Below are 18,758 nucleotides of genomic sequence, written 5' to 3'. Positions count from 1 at the left end.
TATTCTTGGGTTTAAAAGTGACGCCTTAAGGGTCATGTCAATAGGTCACCTTCCACAAGAAATAAACAGAATATACTAATACAATTTGAGAGCCTCATTATGTAAATAAAAAAGTGAACCATGTTTTTTATTAAATGACTCAAACCTTTCATTTAACAATCTTGTTAATATGAACAATAGAAAGCAAAATATAGTGAGTGGTAATGTTTTATATCCCATGGCATGACAAGATAAAAATTAATTCTTCTGCTTGCCCAGAGAATTTCATCTTGATTTATAAGTACTAGGCCAGCCAATGTTCTATGTTGTCAGACATTGGTTTGGACTAATTTGAATGAACCACTTACCGGTGACAGTTCCCTGGTGTCTTTTGATGATGTCCTTCACTCTTGATGCATTGGCTTTGTCAACATCAGGTCGAATATATACGACAGGTAGAGTGAAGTACTTGTTTTGTATCAATGCTTTTTCCACATTCATAAACATCTCTACGTTTCTATCCATGCGAGATGGGCTCTGAAACATATAAAGAGAAACAAATAATGCACACATTTACCAGATGTACACCATTCATGAAGAACAAATGCATTTCATTTTACAGTTGTGTCTCGATTATCTGACCTAAGCTATCTGTGACTTAGGTGTTTATATTACTGTAATTCACATTCTTTTTAGCGAATTTCCCTGAAGGGAAGTAGCTATTACTGTAGGTGGTATGGTAAGACCTAGTCCCGGGACGGATTTACTTTTTCATTTTGATGTCCCCAGAGGACAAAAACGCCAACCGTTCACAGTATATAAATATAGATTTATATATGTCCAATTTTGTCCGGAACACCCCAAAAAACTGAATATCTTAGGGGCAGTTAAAAGATGTTTAATGAAAAGCCCCGCCAAGTGATATTTTACTTTAAAGTCCATAAGTTAAAAAGGATATCAGCAAAAACTAGAGGTGTCTATCTCAACCCATTATTAACCCATTATTACAGAGTGGCATCCAATCTTAAATTTTTCATCTGCCTGAGAGACCCCACTTTAAAATATACATTGATATTCCCCTTTAACTGTTTTAAGGATTGTAACAGAAAAACTAAGCTCAGTATAGGCCTAACCGTAACAAGGAACTAAAAAGTACATTTTGGTCGGTATGACAGTTTGGCCCAGGACCCTAAAATGGGGTGTATTGGGAGCAGCTAAAATTTTTCAAATATAAGGCTCCATGAAGTGAAACCTCATTTTTAATGCCAACAGTTAAAAAGAACATCAGCAAAAACTAGAGGTCCTTATCTCAACTCAGTACGAAATGGCATCAGTTTTTAGTTTTTATCAGCCTTGAGAGACCCCACTTTTTCTTGAATAATGATTATTAAAGATTATTTAAAGATTTTTTAATTAGTGGTAGTTGTTAATGAAAAGCCATGAATGCATGCCTACTACCCATCTTCATAGCAATGTCAATGTACCAAAATTAAAAATTATGGTTGAAATACAATCCTAGGAAAAAACTTCGAAAATACTGGTAACCGTGATACCAGTATATTGAGATACAAAACAATGTAACGTACTGAACGTTAAATTTTCTGTACTGCAGAATGCTAACTAAAACACATTTAAAACAAAAATATTTGTACTAGCTAGTAGCTAGTGTCAATAGCTTTAAGAAAATGTTAGCAAAATCTGTCCTGACCCTGAGTTATCAAGAATAATAGGATTAAACATAACAGCTCTAATAGATTATATAGGGTTATTATTCATCAAATAAGCAACAGAAGACAATACATTTTCACTTAAATTTTGATATAAACATAGCAGACCAAAAAGTGAACAATGGAAAGAAGAACTAACACTATATTGTGTGCATACGATACAGTGCTGGTTCAGACTTCGACATATCTACTACCTGCGCTGGGACCGTTATATGTTGATGAAATTTTCTTTGTTTCGTATTTAAATTTTATGTTTATGTGACGGCAACCCTGACAATGTGGCATTAATGGCAAAACAGGTTGTAGGTCATAACTTGATTTCTACAACAAGTAGGACATGATGAGGTAAATTGTACCATCATTCTAGTCAATATCACAGCATTCAATCTAAATAAAACTCAAAATGAAAAGAGCTATGTGACACGACACGCTCTACTTTACTGTAATCTCTGGCTAGTGCTACACTGGGATTACGTGTGATGTTCAGGAATATGGCAGTCGATGACGGGAGGGGGAAATCACTGTCCACTAGGGCATTCACCGGGCGAGCATTGACCTTGAGTGTCAATAGGTAACGAGACTCACAGCTGTCACATTAGCTATATTTTGGGTTAAGCATGGGCATAAGAAATGTTATTTTGAATTCTCTGTCAAATGCGGCCGAGTTACGGAGAGCCGGGTTTAGTGATGGGAGAATCGAATAGTATTCGAATACAGCCCGAGTATTCGTAGATTCGAATACTTCAGATTCGTACGAATACTTTTTTGTGAATACTCTTGACCTCACAGATTTTGCAGTATTTGTGTATTCAACACTTTTTCAACTACTGAATTCCCTTTTGAATATCTTAAGAATCCGTAGCATTCTTAAGAGTATTTAATGTTTTTACTGCAGCATTTGTTTTCATATATTCGTTATAATTTTACCATTAGCCCTATAATTTACATAAGATTATTATTAATCGTTAACATTTAGAATATATTGGATATTTAAAATATTAGGTTACTACTGGTAGAGGGCAATTGAATAGAATTGATTATAACTACAACCGATTTATATAGTTACATGGCAAAATAACATGCATATCTGATGTAAATTATCTATACAAATGAATAAGACATATTATTAAAGATATTAATTAGTTAATATAATAGAAAATAATAGATTAATAAGACTGTAACTGACCATGAAATAATTATAAGTCAAAATAAATGTACCTTTTAAAAATCATATAATTTAAAATTACATTGAATAAATTATATTAATGAATTAATTACTGTAAAACGAAATAACAGTGGCCAAAAGAACGGTTGCATTATGAAAAAAGGATTACACACTCATTTCCCATGCTTTGCATACTCAAAGGTGTTTGAATACAAGTATTCGTAAAATTATTCGAACACAGGGGAGGCTACGAATTCACTGTATTCGATTCTTTTAAGTATTCGATTCTCCCATCACTAGCCGGGTTTGTGAGACTATTGTATTATACCTTGTAAGCCTTTATCTCTAAGCAACAAAATTTTTGTTATTGATTTGTATTCAAAATTATTTTATGACTACTCATAATTAAATAATTTAAGTTGTAATACCTAAAATTATATACGTATCTACAGTTACTATAATGGATAGGCCCAATCAAAAGAAATACTCCAGTATTTTTTCGGACAATCTAGATAAGGATCTTCTTAGATGTACCTGTCCATTAGAATATGTTAGCTATCCACAGTCGCAAAAGGTAGATCCAAAAATTGAATGCTGCCAGTTTGGAAGAGATTGCCAATTTGTTTCGGTTCCGATGGCAAACCTAAGTGACGAGGCTAAATGTACCTGTTTCCCAAGTATGTGTATCTGTAGCCCAGAGGCTGAAGTCACACTTATTCCTGACTGTGATCCAGTCAAGTGTATCTGTGGCCAATCAGACACCACAGACCTACGTTTACTTCCAACAGATTTTAGAAATGCTCTTAAAAGGGAACAAATAATCACTGATGAAAGAATGAAAAAAGTAAGTGGTGAAATCAAACAGCTCTTGATAGAACATGAGGATGGTAAAAAGAAGATGCCCGATGAGTCAACTGATACTGCTACAGAAAAATCAAATAAGAAACAGGTAACACAAAAGGTTTCTATCCAGGAACATGTCCAAGCTACTCCTAGTGAAAATAAAGAAGACAAAAAGGATGCACCAGCACCCAAAGAAGAAATAAGGTCTCCTATGTTAAGCATAAAAAGTACACAGAAGAAACCTAAGGTGTCTTTAACCTCTACAAGAATGAAGAAAAACAACTACAAAAGGGAAAGACAACTAAGACAGCAAGTAAAGTCAGAAGCAACTCAATCAAAGTCAGCAACAATGAGTCAGACAACTCAATACAGTTGTGGCTGTAGGATGCCAAAGAAAAAACCTCTTCATGTCAAGTGAGTTAAGGATCTTACAAAATATATACAACAATTAATTACAATCATTGGTGCTAAGTTGTTTAGATGACAGTAACCCCTCTGTAAATAGAATGTTTTCTTCCGAGACCGTATCCATAAACATTTTGTGAGAGGATAGTAAAATGCTCACCTAGTAATCAAAAAGTCCCTGGTTTCATCCTGAGGAAGGTTAATGGACCCAGGTGTCCTTTCATCATTGGGTTATTAATAAATAGTCCTAGGTAGTGAAACAGCTGGTCTTAGTCAGTAAACGCTACACAAGGCATCTCACTTCATTCTACACTCATTGACAGTGTGATTGATACAAAATATTTTCTCCACTACAAGTATATTCTTGTTTGACAGGTACTATTTCTCAGGAGGAACTGAGAATTACGGAGTAAGACTCGGACACAAACACTGCATGCCGAGTCTAGGACTGGTACCCAAGAACATGGGTTGGTTATGGAATATCCAAGACACATCTAAAGGAATGAGGGTAACACTTTAATTTTGTTAAGTAATTTGATACATGGGCTTAAAAAAAATTAAAATTTGACTGTTAGGAAATGCAAAAGTTAAAATGTACATCAAGCAAAATTAAGGATTGCATACAAATATGAGAATACAAGATAGGTACAAGATTACCCTATATTTTATGTTAAATATCAAGATAGACAAAACACCAATGATGTGAATGTGAAATGGTTAGAATTACACACAACTGTGTTTATGCTAGCAGTACACTATTGCCGAATGCTCGGTTGTATTTTTGTCTCGATATGCGCCAACAAATGATGCCATAAGTGAACCACGATCTCTCCCATGTTCGCCTAACATGCTTGCTGGTGGTTAGACATATATTAACTTCCTGCACTCGCCTTTGCTCGTCTCCTTTGACTCGTCCCAAAAACCGACAAAATTTGGAGCACAGACAATTACGAATCATGGCGATACGAACTATTTCGAACATACACGAGCAGACCGAATACACTATCGTGCTCGCCTACAATCGGCGATAGTGTACTGCTAGAGTTAGAACTAGATATGTAATTTTGTGCTGCCCTATATTTTAGAACCAGAAGGGAACTATAGTTTTTCTTAGTGTAGCTTATGATAATAAATATTAAGTTGCAAATCACTTAAAAAGTTAACAAATTGAAGCTATCTAGGTCTAAAGAAGACATAATCTGAAGAACAAATAAACATTCTGAGTTAGAATGACCAAGAAGTAAAATGTTTACAACAAAATAAACAGTAGGTACTTAGATTATATGTTTAATACTTGAGTAAAAAGAAGATTTTCCAGTTTTGACACCTGTATTAGGTTTAACTATTTTTTAAAAGGACCCAATAGGGTTCATACGTACGTAAATTAATTTTTAATCAATATTGACAACCCGGAACTAAACACATTGAAATAAAGAAAGAAAATATATCAAAAGCCAACCTGTTCTTTCATCTTTTAGCCTAAAACATATATAAAACTAATTTGATCATACTCAAAAGCAAAAACATACATTTTTTTCAGGAAATAATACCAGTAGTCAATATAAGATATTGATGAATATTGGTAATTTTCATTAATTTACTTTGTAGGATATTTTTTCATAGAACGATAGTAGGCTGACTAACTATACATTCTAGAGTTAGGTTAATTAAATAATTACAGATTTTTTATTTAAATTTTTATAAATTAATAACTAATCAATTTTTTAATAAGTAGAGAATGAAATTAACAGCCTAGGCCTACAGTTTATCAAAAATGTTCTAGGAGAGAAAAGGTGGGCCTCCAGGCTTTATTGGGAAAAACATAAAGAATATGATTAAGGTATTGAAACAGTTTGACGACGTAGTGGAGCCGATACGAGTCGGGTTAGGAACCCCAAAAAGAGAAAAGGTGATATTGAAAAAAGAGGAGTCAAAAGAGGAGCCACCGCTACTACATATACAAAAGAGGGGACGCACTTACAACATCACATTTTGTCCCAAGAGTAGTGATACAGATATAGGACCTATCCCTATACCCTTCACAATCACAGAGAAACAACGAGACAGCGACTCATCCTCTTCCGACTCAACATTGGAATTTGAATTTCATTCACCAAAACCCAAACTGCCTCAAAAACAGATAGCTCAAGACCAGGACCAGAACGAAATTGTGTTAGAAGAGCCTAAACCTTCGGCGCCATCTTCCAATATTAGCAAATCAAACAAAAAGAAATCTAATAAGAAAACATCACCAAAAAGCACAGAGGAAAACAAAGTTCTTTGGGAGGACCAACAGACACAAATTGAAAATATAGCTTAAACAAGTTGCATTGTGTATTACAAATTACATTAGGCTAAGTAATGAATATAGTGCAAATTATATGATAAGATTGTTTAATTTTAATTTTTTGAATAAAATATTACTTGTTTGTAGTTAGATTAAATAAATTGGTGGCAGATGACTTCTGGTCTTTAAATTCATAATAAAAAAATTGTAACAACTCCATTCTTAAAATAATTTTTTTTATTGATGTTTTGGTTCCAATTGAAATAGATTATGTATAATATAAAACAAAGTCGTGTTAGTTACACCACTTACAACTCAAGAACGGCTGGACTGATTATAATGATGTTTGATTCATTGGATTGTCTTTGTCTCGATTAACATATTATATCATTATCATTATAAACTAAACTTATCAACATAGTTTGAAATGAAACTGTATCCATCATAACGTTATGTTTTCCAGTCCACAGTAAAAGTGTACAACCTGATAAAATGTTAATGATGGATATTATAATGTATTTTTATGTGGGGTCTCTGAGGTTGATGAATACTAAAATCTGATGCCATTTTGTATGGGGTTGAGATAGGGACCTCTAGTTTTCCCCGATATTCTTTTTAACTGATGGCCTTCAAAATGAGGTATCTCATGATGGGGCTTTTAACAATTTTGAGCTGCCCCCTAAATACCCCATTTTGGGGTCCCGGGCAAAATTGTCATACTAATCAAAAAGTAGTTTTTAATTTCTTGTTAGAATAGTAATGAGTTTAGTTTCCCTGGTACAACCCATAAAAACGCTACCTAGTACAGTAGACCCCCTCTTAACCGACCTCGTATTAACCGATAATCAGATTATCCGCCTTCCATCGTAAAATAATACAGTTTGTTTTAACCGACCTTGCTTTGAGAGCAGCTTGGTTTAACCGCCGCTTTCTACGAATCTCGGCATTTCCGCTCCCACGCTGGGCGATGAGAACTGAACCATACGCTTATCTCCACAGGATATGACTAAAAATAAGTTATTTTGTGTTGATCACAAAAAATATAGCATAGCCTATTGTCAGTTTGTCATCATCGTAGCTCAAGCACATCTGATCTGATTTGTTATCTATGTGGCAAAACATCATAAAGTGTGTTACGATTTTTGAGAACTGATTATCTTATTGCTGGAGTAAACAAACAACGCAACTTGTAGGGAGGGCAGGGAAGGGGGGATAACAACTCCAAGGTCAAGACAGTTTTTGTGCCTCGAGCCTCCAGTGAGAACTAGCTATAAATAAACGTCCTGTCTAGTAACAAAATGGTTGCTTGTATCTTTAATTTCGGTAAAAGGTTCTGTACTGTATTACGATGGGAATTTTATTGACTCTTGCCTAGTATTATAATATACTAGTTTCAAGTAATAACAATCCTGTTGTTCAGTTAGGAGATTCCCAATCAATCTTCAATAAGCTTATGGAAAAAGGCCCTTTTACAAGGCACAAAAAAGTAATCGGCCACAGGTGAGTTTAAGAAAAAGTTACATAACTATTTATATGATTATCTGTTTTATAAATAAATTTATTTTTACAAACTCTATTTTTTTATTGAATTGAAATTATTTAAAAAAATACGAGTTAGGGCCTACCTAGATTAATTATTCCCACTGATTGCGTAATGGAACGTTATATATCTAAACATGACATGATAAAGAAGAAAATCAATTTTAAAATCGGAAAATAACATTGCAAGTACTTATTTGGTAGAATTCAGTAACTCCCAATAAATGTGTGTTGTTTGAAATAAAATTTAAAAATGAAAAGCTGTTTTATTAAAAAGTATTATTCACATGGCCAAAATGTAAACAACTCTGTGGAGGGATCTTTAAAGGCTTCTGGGGCAGAGCCCTAAGGGATTTTGCTTAGTTTTTCTTTTGATAACTCATCTACAGACCAAGACCTTTCTTTGGACACCTTTACCAAGTTTCTACGCCCAGCCGTTCTCTCAAATTAATGGGGACAAAGTTTCCAATTAAATATTTAAATTCCTCCATGTTAATCTTATGGGAGAAACCCCAACTTTGATGGCCTGTGGGGCAAAGCCCGAGGATTTTTATTACACGAATTGGTGAAAGGGGACGTCTACACAAAAAATACTTTATTTTGACACGTCGTTTGTAAAAATCCGTCCATTATTAACGGAGGAGTAGTGTTTTGTAGAAATCGCCTTCACGTATTATATATAAGGATTCCACTGTAAGTAGGACTATTTGACTTAACATGTTTTGTGTATATTTGTGACTTTTTTATCAATACGAAAAAGGAGATAAGAGTAGTTTATTTTATAAATAATGAAAGTATGACTTCAAAATAATGATTATATAATTCCAAATGAATAGCACTTCATTATGTTATGATTTTAGGGATTGCCCGTTTAATCCGACCTTTTGAGTTATCCGACCTAGGTCCGGTCCCATTAGGGTCGGTTAAGAGGGGGTCTACTGTAAGTGATATTGGTGTATATATTTACATGGGCTCTCTGGCATTGCTGATGAAAAATAAAAAATGGCCGCCATTCTGTAATGGGGGGGTGTAATGGGCTGTGATGGGACCTCTGTTTTTCGCCGGTATTCTTTTAAACTAATGACTTTTAAAATTATGTGCTACTTGATTGATAGGGGTTGCTATTTAAAAAATTTAAGTTACCTCCAGCAACCACAATTTGGGGGTGCGGGTGAATTTCAAAATACTCCCAAAAAGTACTTTACATTACCCTAGTAAAGTAACGTGTATCGAAGCTCGTTTGAATATTTATGGAGCTGTTCAAAAGTTAACCAGGGGAGGACTATTATGGAACACCTGGTGGTTTGCAGTTGTCAATAAGGTAACTATTTATTGGCCTGAGGCTAGTGAATGACACACAGACTGGGAAGATTAGGTGATAGTAGAGATCTACGTTATACAACATAACAGGGTTGCCGCTTGACAACTGTTGTCAGGCTAGCCTGTTGCGTCAAACTCCCTGTTATTAAAAAAACGCTTCTTGGTTGCGTTACTGCAACGCCTTAGCAGATCCGCCAAACACCGTTTGAGAAAAACAATTTAGTTCTGACAAAAACGTTGTCAATGATCAGTTTGCAGTTGTTAGTAAATGTTCAGTAACGTCCAACACATTCAAAAACTATCACTGGAACACAACTCCCATCGAAAACGGACTTTTTACGACGAATATTTTGGCAACGAATTCTTGGCAACGTTGCTGGGATAACAACCTGTTATTAGCAGGCAAAAAAGGTTGTTATAGCATTGCTGGGAAATAACAATAACTTACATCTCTAGGTGATGGATATGCATGACAACATGCTGATAAATAAAATTTATTTTATTATCGAACAATATTTTTCAGTCATTGTAGAAATTTGGATGCAGCCAAAATAACTATCTCATATCCAGTTTATATTATTATTTATAGTCTTTATTTACAAATTAATACCCAAGGTGCATTATCAGTGCATTCACTCAATTAGGCAATAAAACACATTGCATGCAGGTAATTTAAGTTGATTTGCAAAAAAGTGGTTGGGCCAAAGGATTACTTAATTTCATTATTCACATGTACAATAATTTAAATACCCCCATTAAAATCCTTGGTTGCTTTAGTGGTCCTAAATAATTTTGGTAAAATAAAAATGTATACTTAAAAAACAAAACCAGTCTAGGCTTTCACTTCAACCTGGTTTCAACGCTTGATGCCAATGTTTTTGTCAGCCTATCTTAATTTTGTGTATGTACAGTATTTTCTTGATATGTAATGTATTTTACATGTTTTATCGGCCTTTATTGACAACCTTCAAATAAGTGATTGATTTTGACTCTTTTTAGGCAAGACATTGGTTCATCTATGAACCAGAGCTAGTTGCCACAGCGGCAACCTAGGATTACAAGATACAGGATTTAAACCAGTTTACGTATATCAAAGGAAAGAATCAATAGTTCTTTAAGACACACAGAATACAAAAATAAAACACACAATAACATTGCTATAATGATAACAATAAGGTATGCTATTAGATACAACATAAGATAAGTGAAGTTAGTAAAGTGCTGGCAACCATGATCATACCTTACTAACCTGGAAATCGAACCTACGCCACCCTTGCTCACTCTTGTACTTGTAGACAGTAGCCAAAAGATGACATAAAGCTCCACCTGGCTTGAAGTCTAAGAAGCACTTCATCTGTAAAAGATCATTTATGTTAGAAATGACATTTACCTAACATAAACTAGGTCTACATCTTTACATTTAGTCACCTTTTTAGCGAATTTCCTGATGCGAAAAAGAATTAAATGAATACTTACTCAATGAATACTTAGATAACTTAGTGTTGTGGGCCGGGTGAACATTCAGTAGATAGGATATTTATAAATACTCCAGGGGTGGGTATATAGGCCTACCTAAAAGTGTGGACATTATTTATAACAAGTATAAACATCATCAGTGTTTGGCATGGTCTATTGGATTTTTCATGTCAAAATGAGTAAAAAATATTAGTTATTTGTTGGTTAGAGGATATAATTTGTCGATGGTGAATTGAAAACTTGTAACGATACCCATGGACGCTAAAAGGTGCGTACTTAAGATATTATAAAGTCCTATTTATGATTTTGACTGTTGGTTTTATAGATAGGCCCATTTAAGTGGGCAAATAAAAAAAATCTTTATTATGCTACATTTTTTTATTACATTTCTTAACTTAATCACCCGTAATACATTTTTTGCAAGTGAATTTTCTTTTCTAAATATTATGAAGTTGGATAGTAAATAGTAACTACAAGAATATAATTTGGGCAATTTAGTAACTGTACGTCTAAAAAGATATATATATTTTCTTCAATGCTAGGACTGAGTATGAACAGTTATACTGTCAACAATTTTACTGAACGTTTTGTAGGCTACTCAATATTCAAATTGTTTCATGGGGTTTAAGTTTCATATACGCGGTTATTTGGCCCTGGTTATTTGGCAATGGTTATCATGGCCCTGAACGATCGACATCATCATTTGTGATCGTAGAAACGCCAGAACTGCAAAAATGTTGTGAGTGTCTCACACAATCGCGGCAAAATCTGTGATAATTTCTCACGATCACGGCAACACACATGGTCATTTCTTAATATCGCGGCAAAACTGGTGATCCTATCTTGCGATTGCAGGAAAATTGATCATTTCATTGCGGCAACATCCGGTTAGCTTCCTGGTGATATGTCAACATCTTTAATTATTTCTTAATTGCAGAAGTAGCTGTGATTATTATGACATGATCGCAACGTGATGATTTCACTTGATGGCGGCAAAATCCTCAATCATCTCCAGCAATTAATTTGAACACCCGTCATTTTTTTTTTATCTAGAGCACATATTATGTGATCTTGCAAATCTTGCAATCACAGGAAAATTTCAGATAATTTCTCACTATTACGGCAACAGTCGTGATTATTCTATACAATCGTGGCAATGGTCATGATAATGTCTTAAGATCGCGGCAATGTTCGTTATGGTTTCTTACGATTGCGGTATAATTCATGACTCTTCATAGTTTCCCACAATCGTGAATTTTGATGACGCAAAAAAAGAAACATCCGTGATATTGGGCGTTTTTTTTAGATAATTTATCAAAAATTCAGATTTCCCATTTCCTTATAAAATTTACGTACAATTCACAGATTTTTTTCCGATCATCAAAATTCACGTACAATTCCTGGTTTTCTGGTTTCCAGGTTGGCTGTACACCCTGAACATTCCAATGCTATTTAATGGGAAAATTCTAAATAAAATCTTGTATGTGCGTGTAGTTGATTAACCTTTAATACTCAGGTATTTCACATCTCTACTTACAGGCAGGCGTGTTAGTGGTGGCTTGCTGACATTCTTTCCTAAGTTGTCTTCTTGGAACTGGATCAACTGGATGACGAGTTGTGCCAGCCCTTTACTGGTTGGCGGGTCAGTTTGAATGTACTGAAAATCAAAAATTACAAATAAATAAGAGTATTATATCTATGAAAAGGTCTGGTTCCATAAAATGGACACACCCAAGAGTAAGCCTACAAGAGGTTTTGGTGTAAATATTAGTCTGAAACAAATTGATTGCCTAATAACAATATTCTCTTAGAAGCAAAAAAATTAACACAGCCTATAAATAAGAGGATAACACACTGCAAACCCTCCATGGTGTGAGGTTTATAATGCATGTCAGGGTTGTCCTATACAGAGATATCCACGTAGCTACCATCACAAGTTAACTACAGCACTGCACCCAGGCTTTGTCTCTAAAGAGACACTGTGTCTCCGTGTCCCTGCCTTTAGGGCTCTTACACACCGGCGTCTGCAGCTTCCTGGGCGTCCGGGAAGCCGCAGACGTGCCCCTTTCACACCGCCCAGCGACGTTTCAAACGTCCACTTGTTTGCGCATGACTCATAGACAGGTGATCAGTCAAGTGCAGTTCTCACTCAGTGTTTGAGTCTGTTAGTACCCGTGCTAAGATGTCTTTTCCACCAGTTCCTTGGTGTGAGACCGGATTTACTGTTCCATGGATGGATGAATTAAATAGTGATGAATAAAATAAAAAGGTGAATAAAACTACACGTTCTTATATTATTCAGGGTGTCTACTACATTCTGGATAAAAAATTCATGGACAATTCCCGTACATTTAAGGACCTTTGTCGGTGTGATTACAGAATAATATTCCTGATTTGTCAAACTGTATTAATCTTGTTCTTCATGTAGTTGTTCCAGAGAGAAAAGTAAATAATAATAGACAAGAATTAAATTTCAAAATAGAAACTTATTGAAAGTAAACAAACATAACTTTAGGTACAGCTTTTATAGTGAAACAGAAAAACGCAATCATTGTCTCCTGCAATAGCGACAAAATCCTAAATATCTCCATCGGTCACGGAAACATCATAACATAGCTTATGCGATCCAGGCGGATTAATTTGGCATTATTCGCCCTGGCACAACGTTCGGTTCTTGACTACTTTTGAAAAAAAAATCTTTAATGCATAATGAATATATTGTAACTCGGTTCTAGGTACAAAATCGGTATGGTAAGCGGCTACCAGTGAGCACAGAGTAAGATTATTGTCTTTTCATCTGCAAAGTTAATATCGACACATAGCAATCATTAGTTTATCTTAGGCTCAATTACATTTTCTTAGTATATTTTACAGCACTTTCAAAGAATCAAAATACCCAGGCCTAGGCCTAATTATTTAGGAGGGCCTATATAAACTGAGTAACAAACAATGAGGTTATAATATCAGCAAAGTCACTACAATATCATCATTCTAGTTCATAAGATTTAGATTGCTTAAAGCATACAACGCAATAAATAAATATGGGAAATAAAAAAAATTGAAACCTGACCGCCAACAATGTACAAAGATACAGAAAATGCAATTACATAATTTGAAACCAAGTAGGCCTACGTAGTGATAAAAATTTAATGCAAACAACAATGCTTTTGGTTTTGTCAATTGAAAGATAAAATATCCATAAAAAAAGGGTAGGTATAACTTACAAAATAAGACTGTAGATTAGTTACATGTTTTATATGAAACCATAAACAGTTGTATGGTACTAGGCAATGGCCAGCGGCAAATTGAAGTACAAGTAAGAAGTGAAATTTAACAGCCATTATAAAACTATTATTTCCATGATAAAATATGTTTGGGATCTAATAATAATTACCCTAGTAATAAATAAATATGTTGTAAAGGAATAAAAGTGATACAACTTTTATGAGCTAAACTACAACTGAGTCAACAGTTCTTGGAAGTACTTGACTTGACACTTGATTGTCGTGATAAAATATTAATGGGTTTGAGACTGCTAATGGGGTTTTTATTGCATAATTACCCTAGTAATAAATTATGAAAATGTAAACAAACATCTGATAAACCTTTTATGTGCTCCTAACCAACTAGCGATCGATAAAATTATGGCCCATTAAAAATTTAAGGACATAGTCTGGCATTTAAGGACAATTCCCGTACATTTCATGGCCAGTAAAAAATTAAGTACAATTCCCGGTTTTCCCGGATTTCCCGGTTGGTAGACACCCTGGAATGCATTGTTTCATCATATTTTCCCTTTTATTACTAGTGCACAGTGTTTTACTACGCAATTCCTCAATCAAAGCTTCCGTGGTATTAGCCTGGTACAACGCAGATTTAACTTAAATAGGGTAACATTAGATTTAACGAGTGCTTAGGTTTGCTGCTACGGGGAAGCTAAAAAGTTTTTTTTTACCATACTTCAATAATATGGGATGAAATAAATAAATTTGCCAAATTTTATCAATGAATATATTCATTAACAAGTAAACTACAACAATTTTCATTTTCTCCATAAGAATAACATGGGAATTTATGTTTATTATAGATAATAATATACTTACGTATGCCAGTTAGGTGTCAATTGTAGATAATTATGCTGTACATGTTTCGAGCCTAGTACTGTACGGCTCATCTTCAGCAGCATTTTTGTATGTAAAAATATTTCACATCGAGAGATGATTGTCGACTTTTTACAGGAACCACATATATACACAAACACAGAACATTTTAGCATGCTATTTACACATATTTTCGTAGCGTATGCTCGTTTAGGTAAAACTCGACCGGACGACATTTGTAGGCCTACCTGTCGTCCGGTCGAGTTTTACCTAAACGAGCGTACGCTACGAAAATACGTGTAAATAGCATGCTAAAATGTTCTGTGTTTGTGTATATATGTGGTTCCTGTAAATAGTCGACAATCATCTCTCGATGTGAAATATTTTTACATACAAGAATGCTGCTGAAGATGAGCCGTACAGTACTAGGCTCGAAACATGTACAGCATAATTATCTACAATTGACACCTAACTGGCATACGTAAGTAGATTATTATCTATAATAAACATATTAAAGCTGTCAAGGCTGAATAATCTGATTGGAATTTAAAATTAAGTTACACTATTTTTGAATTTTCTCCGTGACCGTTAGGCATACAACTTCGCTTCAATATACTAAATTAGGGTGTACAGGGGTAATTGGGATCTCGGGGTATTTGGGATCAGGGGATGTAAAAATAAATTTTTTTAGAAAAAAAATTAAAACCAAGTGATTTTAGAAAGCTTTTAAAACTTTCTCTTTCTATATATATAATTGTTTGAAATTTTAAAAAAATATTAATATTTTTTATGAATTTTTGAAATTTGGCCTGTAAATTTATTTTTTTATTAAATTGATCGGTAATTTTTCTTTTTGTTCTAGATTAAGTTACTGCCAGTGTTTTAGAAAGTTTAATGAGAAATGGAGTTGTTATCAACTTTTTACGGAGAATCTAAATTTGGAAACCAAATTGCTCTAGGACTTAAGAAGAAAACGTTACAGCTGTGATCCCTTTTACCCCATGAATATTGCATTATGGGGTAATTGGGATCACGAGTGTTGGGACAATTGGAATCACCGTGATTCAATGCCTAAATCAATGGCAAAAAATATCAATTAGCCCAAAATACCCCCGCCGCAGCAAACCTGCAGACTAAGCGAATTTCCATTTGACTGATTGGATTTACAGTGAAATGTCTACTTAAAAATATAACATTTATTCTTGATTTAAATAGAATTAGGCTATTTTAACAAGTACCGGTACTTAGGTTTGCTGCATCAGGGAGGGTAAAACTGTTTTTTTTTTTTTTTTTTTTTTGTAAAATGTGAATAGTTAGTAAGAAATAAAAACATTTTCCAAATTTGATCAAAATATGTTCACAAACAAGCAAACTACAACAGTTTACTTATTCTCCATAAGAATAACATAGGAATTTTGAATTTACAATTTTTTAGAATTTTCTCCGTACCGTAACCGTTAGGCGCATAATAACGCTTCAATATACTAAAATTTGTTTTTTTAAGCTTAACAAAATAGTTTGGAAAGAAATTGCTAAATTTTATGTTTTTTGGGTCAAAAATGGGAAAAACCTATTTTTACCCCATAACCCCCCCCCCCCCCCCGTAAACCCCCGTTCCCATGGTCCGATCATGCTGGATCACGAACTCGTTCGAATAAACGTAAGTTTACACGTTTGTACCAAATTTCATCAAAATCGGATCATTTTTGCTCGAGTTACCGTGCTGACGGACACATATATATATATATATATATATATGTGAATTTGAACACGGATGGTGTTTTTGGCCTCTAGGGACCTCAAAACAAAAAAAAACCGGTCCCGCGTCAAGGTCTTACCATGAGTACTACGGTAATAGCTTATTCCCTATATGGGAAATTCGCTTATATTCCCTATATGGGAAATTCGCTAATATTCCCTACATTATATGGGAAATTCGCTAAGACTGAAAAACGTTCATTTTTAAGTAAAAACCACTTACTTATTTAAGCCAAAGGTATGTATAAATGCTAGTAGGCCTATTTTATTTATTTTATTTTAGTTAGGTATTTACACTACAAAAAAATTCAAATTAAGGAAGTCCCGACAGACCGTACAAAAAAGTTCATAATTCAAAAGCTATTTAAGATAAAATACAAATTTTATTTGTTCCAGAAAGCTTATCACATGTTGTATATCCCAATAGCCCCATATCTGATTACATTGCATTAAGTTACATATGGGTAGTAGGAGCTGTGATCCCAATTACTTAGGCCCTACCCCAAGTGTCCACGGGGCAATTGGAATCAAGGACAGAGTTTTTTTTTGTATGTTACAATTTATTTTAATAATCAGAAAAAATACTAGGCTATGTATGAAGAAAGAGCTTATTAATACTCGATTAAAATTTGAAAGTTATTGACGTATTCACTCAGATGTTATAGAGGCCTAAAGTTGAATTAAGTAAGTTAAGTATATGATTTTCTGATCCCTTTTACCCCTGTACACCCTATTTCTTTTTTTAAGCTCCAAGTTACAAAACAGTTTAAAAAGAAATTGCATAATTTTTTTTGAAGGGTGAATAATGGGAAAACCCCATTTTTACCCCATAAAATCCCCGTTCCCATGGTCCGATTAAGTTATGCTGGATCCCGAACTCGTTCGAATGAATGTAGGTTTACATGTTTGTACCAAATTTCATCAAAATCGGATCATTTTTGCTCGAGTTATCACGCTAACAGACACATAACTTATACTTATAGGCCTATATATGAATTTGAACGGATTGTGTTTGGCCTCTAGGGACCTCAAAATGAAAAATTAAATCGGTCCCGGGTACGAGGTCTTACCGTGAGTAAGTTACTACGATAATAGCTTATTCCTATAGGCCTATGGGAAATTCACTAGAATCGGGCCCCCTCCCCCGGATTAACTTAGGCCTAAGCATAAGATAAACATGGGCATAATGGACCGGAATCGAAACTGTCCCGACAGAATCGGGATGGCAAACCTGGTTGGCTATTGGCTAGTACCATTGACTATTGGATATTAAGTCAAAGCTAGTTCTCAGGCCCATAAAACGTCAAACAGTAGCCTAGAGGCCTAGGCCTATGCAGAACGCCAATTAGTCTGTCTGAACTCATCCATGGAAATAAAGAAATCACCACTTTTATATAGATATAATGAAAACACATTAGTTTTAAGATTAAATTACATTTATATACGTTACAAAAATAAGCCTACATAACGTATCGAACAACCTAATAGCCAACGAAACAAGTTAACCTACCTTTTTACAGTTCTTCTGCAGCCATGACTTTACACCGTCAAATAATGATATAGTTTCGGCAGATTCAAAAAATTTAATGTTTGGACCCCCATCTTTCTTAGGCCCAAGAGCCAACATCTTGTTTAATGTTCAATTATTGTTATCAATAACACAGTAACACACTAAACTGACAATGACAAGAGTGCAGCCGGTTACACTTCAAGACAATACTATTCCAAAATGGCGATTGTGGGATTTTGTTTTTGTTTGTGAGTTTGTTTGACGCTGAAGTGAACGAACAGAAGAAATTTGTGCCTACAGACAGTTCTTGGTCCAATTGTACAACCATTGAATATAGATTGATTTATATATATATGTTTCAGTAATAAGTTATGGAATTAAACTAGGTTTTAAAAAAATGAGAACAGAGAACGTGATTTACAAGTAAATTTTTTATTTTTATGGATCAGCTAGAGGCAGTATTAATTTTTTGTATCATAACGCATAAGTATGTTTATGGCTAAAGCCATAGATTAACTAACACAAGTAGACTTCCCATTCCATGGTAAATTTTGAAGCTCGTTTTTCGTGTCTGGTCACGGCCGTGGTCTAGTTCATGTTCGGTGACACTAGTGGCTAGTGCACTGGGCTGGGTCGCTGTCAATGCGCC

The 18,758-nt window shown here is 34.5% G+C and overlaps 3 protein-coding genes across 4 annotated transcripts in view; 1 reads left to right on the top strand and 2 right to left on the bottom strand.

Annotated features, from left to right (window-relative positions):
- Window positions 1-2,945, bottom strand: part of LOC128986491 (adipocyte plasma membrane-associated protein Hemomucin-like) — a 438,949-nt gene extending 436,004 nt beyond the window's left edge. The window contains exon 1 of the mRNA XM_054406911.1: window positions 2,925-2,945. The gene's annotated coding sequence lies outside the window, so the exon portion shown is untranslated. The remainder of the gene's footprint in view (window positions 1-2,924) is intronic.
- The window catches only part of LOC128986450 (SWI/SNF complex subunit SMARCC2), a 46,577-nt gene extending 28,254 nt beyond the window's left edge, over window positions 1-18,323 (bottom strand). The window contains exons 1-4 of one of the 2 annotated variants that reach the window (XM_054406832.1): window positions 18,110-18,323; window positions 12,279-12,398; window positions 10,506-10,619; window positions 348-516 (exon numbers count right to left, since the gene is read on the bottom strand). In XM_054406832.1, the coding sequence (XP_054262807.1) occupies window positions 348-516; window positions 10,506-10,619; window positions 12,279-12,398; window positions 18,110-18,226 (520 nt within the window). In that variant the 5' untranslated portion in view covers window positions 18,227-18,323. The remainder of the gene's footprint in view (window positions 1-347; window positions 517-10,505; window positions 10,620-12,278; window positions 12,399-18,109) is intronic. The other variant, XM_054406840.1, reaches the window with a different exon arrangement.
- LOC128986483 (uncharacterized) lies at window positions 3,249-6,461 on the top strand. Its single transcript, XM_054406884.1, has 3 exons — window positions 3,249-4,128; window positions 4,495-4,627; window positions 5,903-6,461. The coding sequence occupies exons 1-3, from the start codon at window positions 3,332-3,334 to the stop codon at window positions 6,437-6,439; spliced, it is 1,467 nt and encodes a 488-aa protein (XP_054262859.1). The 5' UTR covers window positions 3,249-3,331; the 3' UTR covers window positions 6,440-6,461.
- Window positions 18,324-18,758: the final 435 nt, after the last annotated feature.

The sequence above is a fragment of the Macrosteles quadrilineatus genome, unplaced genomic scaffold (genome assembly GCF_028750875.1).
Source record: "Macrosteles quadrilineatus isolate MER2022 unplaced genomic scaffold, UCM_ALF_1.0 Scaffold_1__1_contigs__length_201487025, whole genome shotgun sequence".
NCBI classification, from domain to species: domain Eukaryota; kingdom Metazoa; phylum Arthropoda; class Insecta; order Hemiptera; family Cicadellidae; genus Macrosteles; species Macrosteles quadrilineatus.
This window is presented reverse-complemented; position numbering and strand designations above follow the sequence as displayed.

What these genes read in the sequence shown, in the direction of transcription:
- LOC128986483 (XM_054406884.1), top strand. Translation starts at nt 3,332, where the DNA reads ATGGATAGGCCCAATCAAAAGAAATACTCCAGTATTTTTTCGGACAAT. An exon ending in AAAAAACCTCTTCATGTCAA is followed by an intron (nt 4,129 to 4,494) that starts GTGAGTTAAGGA and finishes CTTGTTTGACAG; the next exon opens with GTACTATTTCTCAGGAGGAA. An exon ending in ACACATCTAAAGGAATGAGG is followed by an intron (nt 4,628 to 5,902) that starts GTAACACTTTAA and finishes AAAATGTTCTAG; the next exon opens with GAGAGAAAAGGTGGGCCTCC.